This window comes from Fusarium fujikuroi, chromosome FFUJ_chr04 (assembly GCF_900079805.1).
Source record: "Fusarium fujikuroi IMI 58289 draft genome, chromosome FFUJ_chr04".
NCBI lineage: Eukaryota > Fungi > Ascomycota > Sordariomycetes > Hypocreales > Nectriaceae > Fusarium > Fusarium fujikuroi.
This window is the reverse complement of record NC_036625.1, coordinates 488,647-504,739: the sequence shown is the minus strand read 5'-3', so window position 1 is coordinate 504,739 and position 16,093 is coordinate 488,647. Positions and strand designations below refer to the sequence as shown.

Sequence of the window (16,093 nt, the reverse complement as noted above, 5' to 3'; positions counted from 1 at the left end):
TCGATCCCGAGCATTAAACTTCAAGATCTAGGTATCGATGAGCACTTGGTTTACCTTCAGTGACAATCTTCTTGTGATTCCTTCAGCGAATCATTGGAGCGGGCGTCGCATTCTAACGAAGAAGTTGCTGCAAAGTATTTCCTATGTTATACTTTAAATGAACACAACTCTCCAATATTCTGTTTAGCTACCTACAGGAAACAAATTATCGCCCAGTTTCAATCATGGTCGAGATGTCTGGTTGTTTTATCCCTGGTGGTTGAACAGATGTCTACCACGACTTTATCAAGTTGAACATAAGTCACTGAGGTATCATCGAGATAGATTCTAGCAGTGTGCAGGTTTCCCTCTCACTCTTTTTAAATGAGTTTTTGTGAATTCTTTCTCACTATGTCCTCCCGTAATCATCATGATCCTGGGGCTATGCCAGCCACTACCTAATTCTCCATGAAGCAGTTAATCTACATACATATGACACTGGCCAGGCTCTAGCAGCCCATGCTTCAATTGCTTCTTGGTCGGTTTTAATGATCACGCTCTGCTTGTAGTTATAGTTATCCTTCTTGATCTCCAGCTGCAATTGCGAGCCAACAAAGCTCCCGTTCCATAAAATGCGTTACCTTCAGATGTCTCCAACTTTCCGATCTTCTAGATTTATTATGGGAGTAGGTACTGTACGATAAATACCTACCTAAGGTAAGTACATTACATGGCCTTCGGCTGTGGTGGGCGCTTTCTTTGTTGCTCGAAATATCGCCGAGTTTGGTTGCCCCTTCCCAATCTCCTGAATGCACCAGAGTTGCAATTGTGGCCAGAGGTGCCTTCTCATGATGAGAATAGACAATATTTGTTCCTGCCATACTGTTAAACAACCCCTCTGGGCATCGGACCATACTCCCAACAGTTTTTGACGGCCACTCTTGCTTCGTTATGTTCTTGCAACCAGCCGGCGTGAACAGCCTTCGTTCTTTCCTGGGAAGGAGCTGCTGTATGCTGTCAGGGTACAAAAGGATGCCACACCATCCTGGACTCGATCTTGTCTTCTTTTCTTCTTCATGCTGCGCTTCTCGCCCCGCAGCTGGATATTGGCTATCCTGTGTGTTGCTCGCGACCCTGGCGACCAACAGTCAATTACCCACTCTGATGTTCAAGGTATCGGAGTGGAAGGGCACAATTTTTTGACTCTCAGTATGCTTCTGGCGTGCGAACTCTCTTTTTCATTGCATTCATCGGCTGGCCTGATGGTGTGAAGAAGACGCTATTAGTATTTCTGTAGATTTGTCGGGTGCGTATTACAGATATGAGTGGGATCGTTGCACGCTGAAGGGAGCCTGATCAGACGACGGGTATTGCAGGAGGATAATGAATGGAGAGGGGCAATACAGGAAACGAGGTCGGGGCGACACCTGGTATAGTTTTAGATTTAGGGCTGAGAGAGGAGAGCAGTTAGGAATGAAGATGCAGTGAGAAGCAGAGGAACGGTCGGCAAGCATGAGACTTCTTGTATGCAGGTCAATGTGAGGGACAGAATCCTAGGGCCAGACAGTATCTCAAATAGTCATGGAGGTGTCTGAAATGCATATTCTTGATGCATTCGTTATTATGATTATTTTCGAGGGATTGACTTCGACAGTCGCCTTCTCATTATATCCTACCTTGTAATTCATGCATCATATGTAGTATCCATCCGTCTAGTTTTTAGTTACCCTTCCCCTTGACACCGTTGGTCTTGACACCATTTGGCTTTGCGCCATTCACCTTTATCTCCACTGTCTTGACACCATTTGTCTTCACTCCATTCGTTCCGTTTTCCGCGACCGCCCAGCTTGGTACCAGCTTTTCTTCGGGAAACCTTTTGGCAAACATGCCAAGGGCCTTGATGGTGAAGGTGAACTTGTAGTTGGGATACGAAATCATGCATGACTTATTGAAGACACCCTCGATTGCCTCCTGCAGCCACTCTCCATTGGGCTTTTGACGGTCCATGATGAACTGGATACCTCGTCTCAGAGGTTCCACGTGAGGGTACTCCGCTTCCATCAGTCCGATCAGAGCCCAGGCTGTTTGAACAACAAGGGAGCCTGAAGGATGTTCGATGTATGTCATCGTTTCGCAGGCCTGTGATTGTTAGTAAGAACCGTAAAGCAAAGTCTGTGTAACGTACCTTGTAGCTTTCTGACCATCCGCCATCAGCTCTTTGCTTGGAGATGAAGAAATCGCAACCGCGTCTAGAGTTCTCGCCTGTTGCGTATGTCTGGCCGATGTGCTTCATGCTTTCAAGCGCAAACATACCGGCGTACGTGAAGCAGATACCCCAACTTCCGTACCAGCTGCCATCAGGTGCTTGGTTGGACTTGATCCATTCGGCGGCCGTCCGGATAAGTGTCCTGACCTCGTCTGTTCGGTAGTCTGGCCAGTGCTTGTTGAACATGGATAAAGCTGTCACGCAAGCTGTTGTACATTCAGGGTAGTCATATTCAATCATGATACGGCCAAAAACCTCAGCGGCATTGAGCATCTCCAACCATTCGCCTCCTCGTCGCTTCTCGTATGAGGACATGCCGCCGTTGTCGTTCTGGTACAGGAGCAGAGTATCGACAGCGTCGAAAAGACGTCGATCTTCGAGAACCTCAGGAAGGCCGCCCACCTTTTGCAGAAGAATAATAGCCTTGAGTGCTTCCGAAATGCAATCACTGACACCGTATCCCTGATCCCTGTTGCTGAATGGCCAGCCACCCTTTCGCGGTTGACGATAGCACACTTCCTGATCGACACAGTCCTCTCGAATCTGCTGACGTTCCAAGTAGTGCAGCGACTTCATGAGCATAGGCCGGTACTTTTCGTTTTTGTGAAGGCCAGCCTCAAAAACAGCCTGAATCAAGAACGCCGTGTCCCAGCATTGAACACCATTGGTGCCGTTGGCCAACATGCCTTCGTCCTTGACCCAAAGATACTCTTCAAGTCGCTCGATATGCCTCTTGACACCATAATTATCGGGGCCATCGCGAGCATAGCACATAACAGTGTTCATAGCAGCGTTGACAGGGGCCAAGCAGGCATAGCCTGTATTGGCATCCTCCATATCGACTTGCTTGCTAGCCCATGCTTCGGCTTTCTCTTTGAGGAAATTGGGTCGCAGATAGGGCATCCAGATATTGGCAAGCACCCAATTGGCGGCGTTGAGAAAACATGATTTGGGGTGATAATTGTCTATAGCGCCAATGCTGTTACGATGGCTTGACCAGTTGATCTTGGCGTAATCCTCGAGGAACACTTCTTTCTTCAGCGACCGAATCACATCAGTCTCTTCACAGCTCCATCGTTTCGAGTATAGCCAGCCCATCGGTAGGAACACCATTCGAATGTGAATCCACCATCTCCATGGCGCGAAAGGAACCCAATCAGGAAGCAACCAAAACTCTGGTGGCACAGGGTTGACGATATCCCAGCTCATGAGTCCCAAAACAGCCATCCAGAACTTGGCCCAGTGTGGCGCATACAATGCTCCTCCCATCGTGTGTAGAGTTCCTCTGGCCTTGACCAGAACTGGGTCCTCAGGGTCGACGCCGAGAAGTCGAAGGGCCACATAATTCATCAGTGTTCCGAAGACGCTGCTCTCGCCTTCGATATGTAGTCCCCAGCCACCGTCCTCTGGATGCGCTCGTGCGGATATGTAGTTATAGATCGCGGTCGCTTTGGCGGAGGAAACTGGCGTCCTGGTGACATACCAGGTCATGACGATGCCGGGGAGGAGGAACATCGGTCCGCCATACTCGCAACCCCAATGCCCGCTGGGAAGTTGAAGCTTTTCGAAAAAGTCGAGACCGTTCTCCGCGGCGGCCAATGGGTTGTCGGGGGTGGGTAGGTCAGGGAGATCCTTTGTCCGACATGTTAGTTGCGATTGATAGAGGATCTGGCAAAGAACATACCAGAGGCAAATTCAGGTACCATTTCTCAGCATAACTCTGTGGCCACTCCTTCGCATCATCATCATTTTCAAGGTAGTGCCACGTGTGACGGCTGTCGTCGTCCTTGAGCCTCCATCTTGTCGTGTCCAGATGTGAGCTGATGCGAGGCTGCTTGGGGAATGGCTGACCCTGTTTCAACAGTGGTTCCAACTCGGAGTCAGCAGCGCGCTTACGCGACTTTAGCGCGCTACCTTCAAGCCCAGTAGAATTTGCGACCATGTTTGGGTGAGTTTGATGGTCTCAGCGGCAGGTTTCGCGGGTCAATTCAGAGAAGAGCAGTGGAATGATCATGAACAATCCCCTGGTCAAAAGTTGATGAGCAGCACATGATTTAAAACTAAACTATAACACGGGGGCGGATGGAATTACCAGCCCGCTGTACGCCCCGATGTACGGGAGGGCCCGCCGTCTTCTGGTGGCACCTGCAGCATATCATACCCCCCATGTCTAGCGGTCAAGCCCCTGAAAATCAATTAACTCTCGGGATTGGGCAATCTTGAAAACCTCCACAGAACAGCATCGCGCATTGAGACTCTACTGCGTATTCGGACAAGATCTTGAACTTTACTTACGAAAATCATCCAAGTCCTAAGCTTGTTTCAATAAGCGCCAAGAAATCATGGACGAAGAGGCAGAAATTGCTCATTCAATTGCTATACCAGAACTAACCCAGAGTCCCCAAGCTAATCACACATCATCAGCGACAGCGAACGAGAATACTGATACGAATACGATAATTAACAACCCCAATGCTGGAACGGTTGTCACTCGTATTGAGGACATTCTTGCGCAAATCATCAGCGCTTTAGCTGCGGGACATGAGTTATCAATACCATTTTCTGCACGAAGGTCAACACGTCGCGCCGCAAATGCACAGCCAGAACAGGTTCACTTCCCTGGTCGTAACCAACAGGAAGCAGTCAAGTTTGGTCAGGCTTCAGCAGAGTTGTCTGTTAATTTGACTGACAAGTTTCAGCGCGCATACTTCTCATTCTTCAGCTATCACATGATGCTCTTGTGTCTGGCACCGTTCTGACCAAGCGGTTAGTGCATTGGCCCCAGATGCAAGAGATGTACTAATGGGCTCATATGCAGCCACATATTTTACCAACACCAGCATCTCTTTGAGAAGCAAGGCCAAGTGGATGACCTCGTTGATGACATTGCTTTCAATCTTGGTATCAGTCGTGGGGACTTGAATATTGTACGTCTTGTTAAAAGCACCCGCTGTACTTCAACTAACTGGAACAGGTTGCAGCATCAAAGGGTGCCCTGGCTGGACCGTTGCTAATACGCTTCCACGATGGGAGTACATTGAACCCTTGTTCGGGAGATCTGGTAAGACTTTTTGAGGTATGATTCTGTTTGATTCTGAGTGATGTAGGGAGTTGCTATCCCGACTGTTCAGTCAATCTCAAGCATTGATGTTCAAAACATCAAATGGATTCTTGTTGTTGAGAAAGATGTAAGAGGTACAGATTCTTCGTCACCTCGATGAAGCTGACTCCTGCAGGCCGTTTTTCGATCGCTCTGCTCGTCCCAATTTTGGAGAAACTGCATCTTTGGTCCTGGAGTGCTTGTCACAGTATGTTTGGACAATGTGAAACGCGACGCCCGAGCTGACTCAAGGAGGCCAAAGGATATCCTGATTTGACCACGCGTTCGTTCCTGAACTTTGTTCATACACAGTACCCCCAACTGCCGCTCCTGGGGCTATTTGACTACGATCCGGACGGCGTCAAGATCTTGCGATGCTACCGATACGGATCCGAAAGACTGAGCCATGAAGCTGATCTCGGTATAGAAGCATTGCGGTGGCTCGGTATCAGATCAGTGCATCTCTCCCGAGGTCATACTGATACCTCACTCAGTAACTACGGACAACCAAGCCATGTGTCTATCACGTCAATCCAGTGCCGTAATCCCGTCACCTATTTGAATGGCAGAGAGCGGGCTGTAGCTATCTCAACATTCAAGAAGATCAGCCTGCGCTCTCAAAATGAGCTTGAAGGCTCAGAATTACGACTCGAGTTGCAACTGATGACAATGCTCGGAGTCAAGACAGAAATTGAATGGCTGGATGAATCTGGAGACTTGTGTTCATGGCTTGATGGCGAAATTGGGGAAGCACTCATTAGTGAGAGAATTTGACTTGCATGGATTATTTGAAGGGAACTCTATTATGATCTTCGGTAAAGGAGTCAATTCACAAGGGAAAAGAGGGAATTTACTGACACAGCGACTAAGTCAGCTGGTAGTTTACTTTTCCTTTCCCTAAAATCGAGGGTGAAAATTGAACTTAACTACCCTGCAGCGATCTACACTCCACACGGTGCGAAAATAGCGGGGTATCTAACCACACAGTCCCCTCATCATAAAATTTTATATTCTTGACCTGAAAACATCACCAAGCGCATCATCATGGCACCCAAACTCACGGAAGAAGAGATTGATGATCTCATTTACTTTGCGCGAGCAGGAGAGCAGGAGGATCTGACTGAGACTATCAAGAGTCTGGCGGAGCGGGAGAATGTCAGTCCTGCTGAGATTGTAGCGGCTGCTCAAGATGCTTCCAACAAGTCAACATGTTTACACATGGCGACAGGAAATGGTCACCTAGGTATGTCCAACCCTGAAACAAATGAGATTTTGCGAGGCCTAAGAACCATTTTGGAGTCCAACTGTGAAACAATGCCAGACTAACATATTGTAGAAATCGTCAGGCAACTCATCCAATATTTCGATACCCAACCAAAGGAGCAGAAGCAGGCATTTCTTGACGAGGCAAACGAGGCCGGAAACACAGGCCTTCACTGGGCAGCACTGGGCGGTCACCTCGATGTCATCAAGCTGCTCCTGGAGCAAGGCGCTTCCCCCGCGCTGGCAAACGAGCAGAACTACGTTCCTCTTGATCTGGCCTACTTCAACCACAAGAACGACGTTGCTGAGTACTTCTTGTCAACTGCTAAGAAGCTTGAGGAAAAGAACCAAGAAGAGGGTGGTCTGAGCGCTGCCGTTGGGTCGGTTGAGATCGAGGAGGGAGATGAAAAGGTCGAGGAGAAGAAGGAGACCTCATAGAGGGGTCAATCAGAATGAAAATTGGATTGGGAGGCATGGGTACTGATAGAGGACTCTTGTGATGCTGGAAGCTTCGGAAAAGGATAGGGAGTTTGGGACTATATGAGAACAACGAAAATACCTTTTTAAAGAAAACTGCAATCCTTGGTAGATTTGATTTGAGTTGGATTCGCGACTCTGAAGAATGTGACAGAAAGGATCCAGCCAAACAAGTCGTGACAGACTATCTAGGATGATATATGTTCCTGGAGGCTTTTGTAGGTGACTACTGTTGACTCCAGTTTCTCTATTAGGTCTATAAATGCTTTGCAACAACCAAAGGATCAAGGTAGGAGGATGTCTAATGTACCAGTACGGAGGTGAGATGAGTTCAAACGGGCTATATAGTCAAGAGTATATGCTATGTGAAAATGTAGTATATAGATAGTAAGGAAAGCAGCCTCCAACCTTGATATATAGGAATATAAGTTCTGACCCCATGCCCTTGGTCAACCCGCCCGTCTCCTATAAATACGAAATCGTCATTCTTTGCCGCTGACAGGACTCTTCGTTTGCAGCGTGCTGGAGTGACATACTTTCGAGGCGGCGTATAATATTTTTCGCTGGGCTATTTCAAAGCCAGGCATACCTTGCTGGAATATGATAGGCTTCTCAAACAAACCAGTAGCTCTCAACGAAGAACGGAAATAGCCAATTCAAGCTGATCGTGATGCCTCTTGCAAAGGGGAGTATCGTGAGCCAGGATCTGGAGCCCACATCCACTTTTACTGCAAGTATGTCGAGGGCAGTATATGGAGTATTGGGGACTATTCCTTGTAGTAGAAACATCTGTGAGGCAATCAAACTCCCGGGCGGAGCAAGTATGGTTCCTACAGAACATTCCCTTATGGCCAGCATGAGAAACATAAACCTGATTCTGGCAGGACCCTGAAGAACAAGTATCGTTTGGTAGATATTGGCTTCTAACATTATTCAACATTCGCCTCCTGTTATCGACAGCAATCTCGCCACAACGCCTGATCATGCCGTGGAAATCCCTTTCCGTTCTGCCAACTACAGAATTCATCTCAATAAAGACCTGATCATCCTCCTCAATTTTCCTTGTCTTTTGATTAGCGCATGTCTCGCAGTCACCTCCAATCTTCACAATGGTGTACTCCCTTTCGATAGGGGAACCTGGTGGGCTCGTGTCAGACCCTGGCTTCAGAGATAATACATCTTCTATTAAACAGCCGTGTCTGTCATTGCAAGGAATGAATGCACCCTGGGCGTTCTCCATGTAATGGGGTTCGCCATTGCTAGAGCAAGCATACTGGAGCTTAAGAAGACGACACATGTTGACATGCTTCGAGCGATTCTTTCCCACTGTGTTATTTGCCGTTGAGACTTGTGGTTGAGAGCTCATATCAACAACAGAGAACTTAGCGAGTCTTTCTTTTTTCCTTGTTTTGGGCTCTGTCTCTTTGTGACTATGGTTGCTGCAATCGGTGGAGCAGGAGGTGTAGGGGAAGGGGGACTATGAATACTGACTAGATTTATTACTGGAACTGAATGTTAACAGCGGGTTAGGAAGTGTATTATATATGATTTTTTAAATATAATTTCCGCACTAACAGAACGAACGGCTTGTCCGATATCAACATGCTACCGAGTGTTCTTCCAGGAAGAAGTACACTGACATTGGGTCTCTCGAACAAAGACATAATAGTCCGAACAATAGCAGAATTCAACTCTAACTTTTTTATTCAGTACAGGCTACTCTACCACTTCAGTCCATGAACTCAGTGCTTGGTCTTTTGAAAGTTTTGAACATCGAAGAGGTTCTCCAGTACCCAATATTGTTATAACACATTCCAAGTTTTCCGCGGTAGTCTATGATGTAACTCTGGAAACGTTGAGTTAAAGTCTGCGTGGAACATTCCTATGGGAGAATACAACCTCAAATTCCCAGCCTTTCCATGTTATTAATATTACACATGCATGTACAGCCAGCTAAGGCCAGGCTCTTCTGGTCCAAAACCTAGATTTGCTTCTCTAGTGATTCTGCCACTAGCGAAAGTGTTTCTCCAACGACATGTACGATCTCATAGACCTGTATACCCTTGCAGGTTTCTGCCCAAAGCTTCACTGCTGCAATAGCCAAGCGTCTTATCCTGCTAGGAAAGTCGGATTTGGGGCCAAGCGAGGCCTCTAGATGAGTTTCTTCAACTAGACGGTCGACCATAGACAGCAGGCGCTTTTCCTCCTCTCTGAGAGCTGACGCACCATCCGACAGAACTAGCTGATAAATATTTTCAAGCCAGTGGGTAAGTAGAAGGGCGCATCCAAAGTGACTGATAGCATGCTGGACACTCCAGTGACCTGTACGGCCGCGCGCCACGAATGCGATGCCGACTCTCACAGGTATCCTCAAAGCGTAGATTGCATGTAGAACAGCTTGATCAAGGTGCGGAGCACGCAGGGGCAATGGATTCTGATACGATTCGAATACTCGAGCTTTGACGATAGGATCTCGAGATAGCAACTCGCATTGACTGTAGAGGCCAAAGCCAAGATGAATATGAGCTAGCCGGAGCATAGCAGTCGAGTTGAAAGGTAGCGGCGAATTCCTAGAGGACGGATCGGGGGCAGATTCGATTGCAGAGTCCCAGCAAGATTGCCAGGCGCCGAGTGCAGCAGCATAAGTCGCAATGGCGCTCTCTGACAGACTTGGCGATGGAGACAACAGGGCAGACGATACTTGACGCTCAAAGTAGATCTGTATCAGCAAACTCTGGATAAGCATATAATTGCCAAACTCAGTTGCCGAGACCTCCTTGGCGAGTGGCTCTCCGGATAGTAATTGCTTAAAGCATGACTGAAAGTTGAGCTTGCGTGGGTCGACCTTTCGTCGCACACGATTCCATGTTTCCGAGTCTGGCGCGTTGAACTCAGCTTCAGAGCAAGGAAGCTCGAAGCTAAACTCTGCTGCTGTCATCTGAGGCGGTACATTAAAGCAGATGGTTTGGATATTTAATGTGAAGTATGCCGAGAGTAAGGTGCGTCGTCTCTCTTCATCACGGCCCCAATTCTCCCATGTATCATTGGGATGATCCTCTGGTAGACGTTTCGGAATGTCGCGGGTGAGAGCGGTCAACTGGCTACTCATAGCAAGTGCCTCCTCTGCAAGTGGTCCGTCCAGCCATGACATAGTCATTACGGCAATCAACAAGGATTGTAATAGTTCAATATCAAATTTCGTTAAAACCGCAGGGTGATTTGTTGGCGGATCGTAGACTTCTGTGGAGCTTGTAGGGAGAGCTGCAAAACGGGGGAAACCGTTTAGAATATGGCGATTTGACACACGGCGTCTCTCCTCTAGCTCATGGTTGATCATAGCCTTGGCCACAAAGTACATAGTGTATCCCTGAGGGTGCTCAAATCCATAGAATGATCCTGTAGCTGCCAGCGTCAAGAGAAGTATAGGTGACATGGATTCCAGATTGGTAGTCGGAAGGTGGACGAATGGTAAATGTGGATGATAGCCTCGTATCCAGCTTGCGATGTATCGAGATAACGCATGTCTGCTGGGAAGTGTAAATGACTGGGGGATATCTGACCTGTGCTTCGAGAACTCTATAGAAAGCCTTTCATGAGCAGCAGCTGATACAGCCCAGGGGTTTGTTGCTACAATATCTTCTGTAGTATCAAGCAACTGGTCAACCTTATTTCGAACTGGAGCTGCTTGGGCTTGCCGTTTCTGGCAGAAAGGTAGGGCCGACGCTGGCGCGTTGCTCAATTCTATATGGCCAGGCGCCTCAAGCTGTAAATGACTCGAGGGAGCAGGGGCAAGAACTGGCTCTGGAATAAATGATTGAGTAAAAAAGTTTGACGTATCCGGTGTAAATCCTTGATGCGAGTCTTCAGGGGGGAGAACTTCCCCGAGATAACTATTGATCATGTCCATCTCATCAGGAAACATATCCGCGTTGAACGACTCGAATTGCATGAAGTCAAGGCTATCCAAAGCACCAGCCGGGGTTGAATTGCTGTTGCGGATGGGATCTTTTGGTGGCTCAAAGATATGGCCTGGTGTCTGGGCTTGATAACCCAGAGGCCGGTCATGAATTGAAAATCGGCTCATCATGTCTTGTTGAGAAGACATGGTCTGGGGAGAGACTGACATAGACATTAAATTAGAGGGGTTTCCTTGAGACTGCAGCTGGCTACTGTGATGATTGTTCTCGTCGCTAGCTTGTGAGATAGAGGGTGAAGTTGTCACAGCCCCGTCGGGTGATATCGCTAGATTTGATTCCGCTTGTTTGCCTGAGCCATTGGTAGAGCATTGAGAAAGTCGTCGGTGACGATTTAGTAGATCTCTATGGTTTGGTAAGCTCTGTCACCGGTGCAGGCAAACATTGATATGCCAACTCACTGTCTTGTAAATGTTCGGCCGCATGAACACCCATATGGTCTTTCGCGAGTATCTGGAGAATGATCAGCATCACCTCAACAATGGCTCTAGCAGAGTGACTCACGTGTACGGATATGCCTTTCAAGATGTTCCTGTCTCTTGAACTCCTTATTGCAGAACCTGCAAAGAGGCACAGGGAGCCGAGGTCTGCCTTTCATGGTGTAAAGTGGGACGTTTGGTCGGTGATATCATCGGTGCTGTATACTGGACTGCATCCTTGGATACAAAATTGGCGACTTGAACTAAGTCTGATGGAAAAAAGTATAAACATTGGTCAGTTTCAACATCTTCGTACCAACCAGGTCAGACAGGGAGTATTCGTGGAGCGTAGTCGATAACTGACAGAAGAACTGGGGTTGGCTCCAAGGCCCTCCAAGACCGGCCCGGTCGAGTGGAACCACGTGACGGCATAACCGCTGAACCGGTAACCATGGCCGCTAGCATCCAGTGACCTTCAGTGACCTTCCAGCACTATTCCCGATCGTCCAGATAAAGGCACCTTAGTCAAAGTTTAATCTCAAGATTACTCAACCTCTTTACATGAAGCGAGAGCTTGGCATTCGTTGCTGTTCCAATTTTTGTCTCAATTTATTGTACACTATGATCTAGTCTTGTTTTCTTCGAGCCTTTACAACGATCGTTCCCGGGCTTACAACACTTCCCGGTGGTTGAGCAACCTTTACTACTTCAGTGCCGACCTGATCTTCACCAACAACCAAATTAATCTCCATCTTCATGGCTTCAAGAACCGCTACAGTCTGTCCTGCCTGCAGGACATCACCAGGCTTGACAAGGACCTTCCAGACATTCGCATTTACAGGCGATTCAATAACAGCAATCTCGTCCGAGTCAATGTCGCCGTCCTCGTCTGCTCCACCACTGGACTGTTTTGAGATGGTCCATTCATCGAACAGACTCTGTTCAAGTGCAGCCAGCTCATCAGCTGCCTTTGATTGGCGGTCTCGCCATGATTGATACTCTGGATCCTTCTCTGCAGCGTCAAACTTGGCGATGTACTGATCCATATCGATGATTGTTTCGCTAATGTCAAAAGTATACTGACCAGCCTCAAAATCTCGCTCCATCTTGTCATATTCTTGTTCAGTCACCTCGTAGAAACTGACCAGATCAAGGTGATTGAACAGCCAAGGCTTCTTGGGAGAGAAGCCAGGCCGGTTACCTGTCGAATCCCATCCTCCAAGTGTTCGGCCCATGAGCTGGTATCCTCCGGGTGCAGCAACAGGATATATGGCGACTGTTGACCCTCCCAATCCTACCGAGCCACTCGGAGTATAGCCTCTACTGGGATTATACTTCTGGCCTGTCAGCACTCGCCACGGGTCGAGAGGGAATAGGATGGGTGTTCCGACGAAGAAACCAACGGCAACTGTCAACCATGGTGTTTTGAGAAGAGAGTCCAATACGTCTCGGCGCGTCGCAAGAGCATTGTTCTTGCGGAGATATTCGACATTATCTGGGAGATATGCAGCTGTAGGTCTGATGTTCTCCATATACCGCTGCGCTGACTCCTCGAGTGAAGAGTGGTCAAGGCAGACAGGCAGTCTTATTTGTCGAGCAGGAATTTTCACCCCGCTAATATCGCCAATGTTCGTATCAAAGACCAGAAGCTGCTGGAGAAGCTCGGCACGATCGATATGGACTGGATCAAAGCGTACAGTGAGAGTGGCAATGTTAGGATCACCTCGCACACTGGGCAGTTTCGCAGCTGCCAGCTGCTGGGTGAGCAATTGGACACAGACTGTGTTTCGCAAGTCCGAAGTCTGGTTGCCATACTGGACAATTATGCTCATATCTCCTCCTTGACGATATATCACCTGGGGATGTACGCCCCTTGCGGGTGACTGATGCAGAATGGAGGATGGGGCCTTCGCGACGATGGGCGTTCGTAGAGCACTTACATCCCCAGACTTTCCATTAGCGAAGGCCGCCAAAGCTTCAAGATAGGCGTTCTTCTCATGAGTGATCTTCAGAGCATCCTCGTATGACACGGATTGCAGCCGAACGGTATCACCGGGTTTGAGTTGACCGAGCTTCCACATCTCCCCAGAGCAGATTGTCGTTGGGCAGACAAAACCACCAAGATCAGGCCGGTCATTGGCAAATATGATGGGAGACTCTCCAGTAAAGTTGACACCGCCATTGGGATACCCGTATTCGAACACATTAGACGGATGTGATCCTCCACCTCCTCCAGATGTTCGAGCCCACTTCAATCGCGGTCCTTGCAAGCGTATACCACTTCGACCACTGTTGTGGCTGACATTCCATTCCCCCTCATACAGCGTCTTCGATCCCTCCTCTGTCAGGATATCATCAGAACCGTACGGCCCGTCAATACAACAGATAATGGTGCTTCCGAATTTGGGTACATGGTGGGATGGAAGGGTGAACGGTGTCGCTTCGGCAGCTCGCACGTTGGAATCAGGACTCAGTGCGAGGATATCGTGTGTCTGGAGTTTTCGACCTTGGTAGCCACCGAACCCGAGCTCAGGGGCGGTTGACTTGGAGCCGAGGAACGCCGGGACGTCGGGAAAGCCACCTCTAACAGCCAGGTATGCTCGCACACCACTTCCAGTGACCTTACCTAGACTCAAAGTCTGACCTTGTTTGACCACAAGTCTGGACCATAGCGGCTGTGGGCTACCATCGACTGCAATGGGAAGCTCGGCACCACAAACACTGACAATCGCAGCCTCATGAAACAGCAGCTTGGGACCAGATAAGGTTACCTCCAATAACTCAACTCCTTCATCGTTACCAACCAAAATGTTTGCTATCCGAGCACTGAGGTCATCCATGGGCCCTCCTGGGGGCACGCCGTGTCCAACAGAGACGCGCCCTGGATAATCTTGGATCGTGGTGGATACACCAGGCTCAAGGACTTGCACGGAGCAACTCTTAAAGTGGAAAGTCGATAGTGAATTGGTCAGGGTGTTCCCGCTTGCGAATAACTCAGAGTCGAGAATTGCAGAGAGGTACTCAAGGTTAGACTGCGTTCCCTGAAGTTTTGTATCTGCCAGTACTGCAAGCATTTTGCGTCGCGCAGCTTCCCGACCGTCGGGGCTATGAACCATAACCTTACCGATTAATGGATCGTAAAGAGGAGTAATGCGTTGACCGCTTTGGACCCAAGTGTCAACTCGCACACCATCGCCTTGTGGCCAATGGACGTGTGGGAGAACACCAGGACTGGGAGCGAAGTTGCAGAGCGGTATCTCGGCATAAACACGAACTTCAATCGCTGAGCCAAGAGGCTGCGGTCTGCCCAGTCCCTTGAGAGTCTCAGAGGGGATGCCAAGTTGGCCCTGAAGTTCATAGTCTGCTTGTCTTAACATCAACTCTACTAGGTCAACTCCGTAGCACAGCTCAGAGATACCATGTTCCACTTGTAGTCGAGTGTTCATTTCCAGGAAGAAGAACTGCGCAGTGTCGTCGTCAACAAGAAACTCAACTGTACCAACGCTCTTGTACTTCAGCTGGAGTGCGTAGTTGATGGCTGCGTCGAGCATTCTTTCGCGCAGCCCGGCATGGCGTTCCAAGAATGGGCTCGGAGACTCCTCGACCACTTTCTGATGACGTCTTTGTAACGAGCACTCGCGTTCTCCAAAAGCGACAACGATCTCACCGTTGCCTGCCACCTGAACTTCGATGTGACGAGAACGAGGGTAGTACTTTTCCAAGAATACTCCTTTATTCTTGAAGAGCGTACCAGCGCGACTCTCAACCATAGCAAACGCCTTCGCAATCTCATCTGCTGAATTACAGATCTGAAGACCCATGCCACCGCCACCTCCAGTGGCTTTCAGCATGACCGGGAAGCCCAACTCTGTCGCCGCTTTGGTGGCCTCCTCAGCGGAAGCTAATAGTTGAGTGCCAGGGATGACTGGAACATTGGCCGATTGTGCGATACCTCTGGCCTCGTGCTTTAGGCCCATGGCTCTTATTGAAGCTGTGGAGGGGCCAGCGAAGACGATGCCAGCAGAGGAAATTGTGTCAGCGAACTCTGCGTTCTCACTGAGAAAGCCATATCCGGGAAATACGACATTTGCACCTATGCGCTTGCAGATTTCCAATATGGCATCACTATATGTCATTAATGATTAGATGCTGTGGGTTGGTAAGATGAATCCTCTATACTTACCCATCTGTATAAGCCGAGCTATCCTCGCCCGGTAAAAGGATTGCCTCGTCCGCCAACTTCACATGCAGAGAAGTTGCATCTGCGTTGGTAAACACCGAGACAACATGGAGTCCAAGTTTTCGACAAGCATTTATGCAGCGAACAGCAATCTCGCCGCGATTCGCTATCAACACCTTGCGAATGTGCTGTAGTGGATGTAAGTCAAGTGAACCCATGACTGTAACTGTGGCGAATTGGAGTTGCTAAAAGAACAACGTATGAGAAGACAGATGTGAGAATAAAGGTAACTTTTGGGTAAATGTCCGAAAAATTGGACTCATTATGAACTGATCAAGAACATGGAACGAACGTATGAGTTGATGAACAGCAGCTTGGAGGTGTTATCAAAACTGGGGATAACCTCTCCACCTCCAGGTTAGGATGCACTATCTC

The 16,093-nt window shown here is 48.6% G+C and overlaps 6 protein-coding genes; 2 read left to right on the top strand and 4 right to left on the bottom strand.

Moving 5' to 3' along the window:
• Positions 1-1,698: 1,698 nt before the first annotated feature.
• FFUJ_13140 (related to lanosterol synthase) lies at positions 1,699-4,187 on the bottom strand (the record flags this gene model as incomplete). XM_023575789.1 has 4 exons in its annotated part: positions 1,699-2,118; positions 2,165-3,115; positions 3,167-3,877; positions 3,930-4,187. 4 exons carry the CDS (start codon positions 4,185-4,187, stop codon positions 1,699-1,701), a joined length of 2,340 nt encoding a protein of 779 aa, XP_023429045.1.
• A 400-nt stretch (positions 4,188-4,587) lies between these two features.
• Positions 4,588-6,119, top strand: FFUJ_13139 (related to meiotic recombination protein rec12; the record flags this gene model as incomplete). XM_023575788.1 has 7 exons in its annotated part: positions 4,588-4,897; positions 4,945-5,011; positions 5,064-5,172; positions 5,220-5,306; positions 5,353-5,433; positions 5,482-5,553; positions 5,601-6,119. The coding sequence occupies 7 exons, from the start codon at positions 4,588-4,590 to the stop codon at positions 6,117-6,119; spliced, it is 1,245 nt and encodes a 414-aa protein (XP_023429044.1).
• Positions 6,120-6,389: 270 nt separating this feature from the next.
• On the top strand, positions 6,390-7,046 carry FFUJ_13138 (related to ankyrin repeat-containing YAR1; the record flags this gene model as incomplete). XM_023575787.1 has 2 exons in its annotated part: positions 6,390-6,588; positions 6,682-7,046. 2 exons carry the CDS (start codon positions 6,390-6,392, stop codon positions 7,044-7,046), a joined length of 564 nt encoding a protein of 187 aa, XP_023429043.1.
• Positions 7,047-7,716: 670 nt separating this feature from the next.
• On the bottom strand, positions 7,717-8,382 carry FFUJ_13137 (uncharacterized protein; the record flags this gene model as incomplete). The annotated part of the gene is made up of 1 exon (XM_023575786.1): positions 7,717-8,382. The coding sequence occupies one exon, from the start codon at positions 8,380-8,382 to the stop codon at positions 7,717-7,719; it is 666 nt and encodes a 221-aa protein (XP_023429042.1).
• A 684-nt stretch (positions 8,383-9,066) lies between these two features.
• Positions 9,067-11,657, bottom strand: FFUJ_13136 (related to regulatory protein amdA; the record flags this gene model as incomplete). XM_023575785.1 has 3 exons in its annotated part: positions 9,067-11,404; positions 11,461-11,512; positions 11,564-11,657. The coding sequence occupies 3 exons, from the start codon at positions 11,655-11,657 to the stop codon at positions 9,067-9,069; spliced, it is 2,484 nt and encodes an 827-aa protein (XP_023429041.1).
• Positions 11,658-12,104: 447 nt separating this feature from the next.
• On the bottom strand, positions 12,105-15,876 carry FFUJ_13135 (DUR1,2-Urea amidolyase; the record flags this gene model as incomplete). XM_023575782.1 has 2 exons in its annotated part: positions 12,105-15,603; positions 15,662-15,876. 2 exons carry the CDS (start codon positions 15,874-15,876, stop codon positions 12,105-12,107), a joined length of 3,714 nt encoding a protein of 1,237 aa, XP_023429040.1.
• Positions 15,877-16,093: the final 217 nt, after the last annotated feature.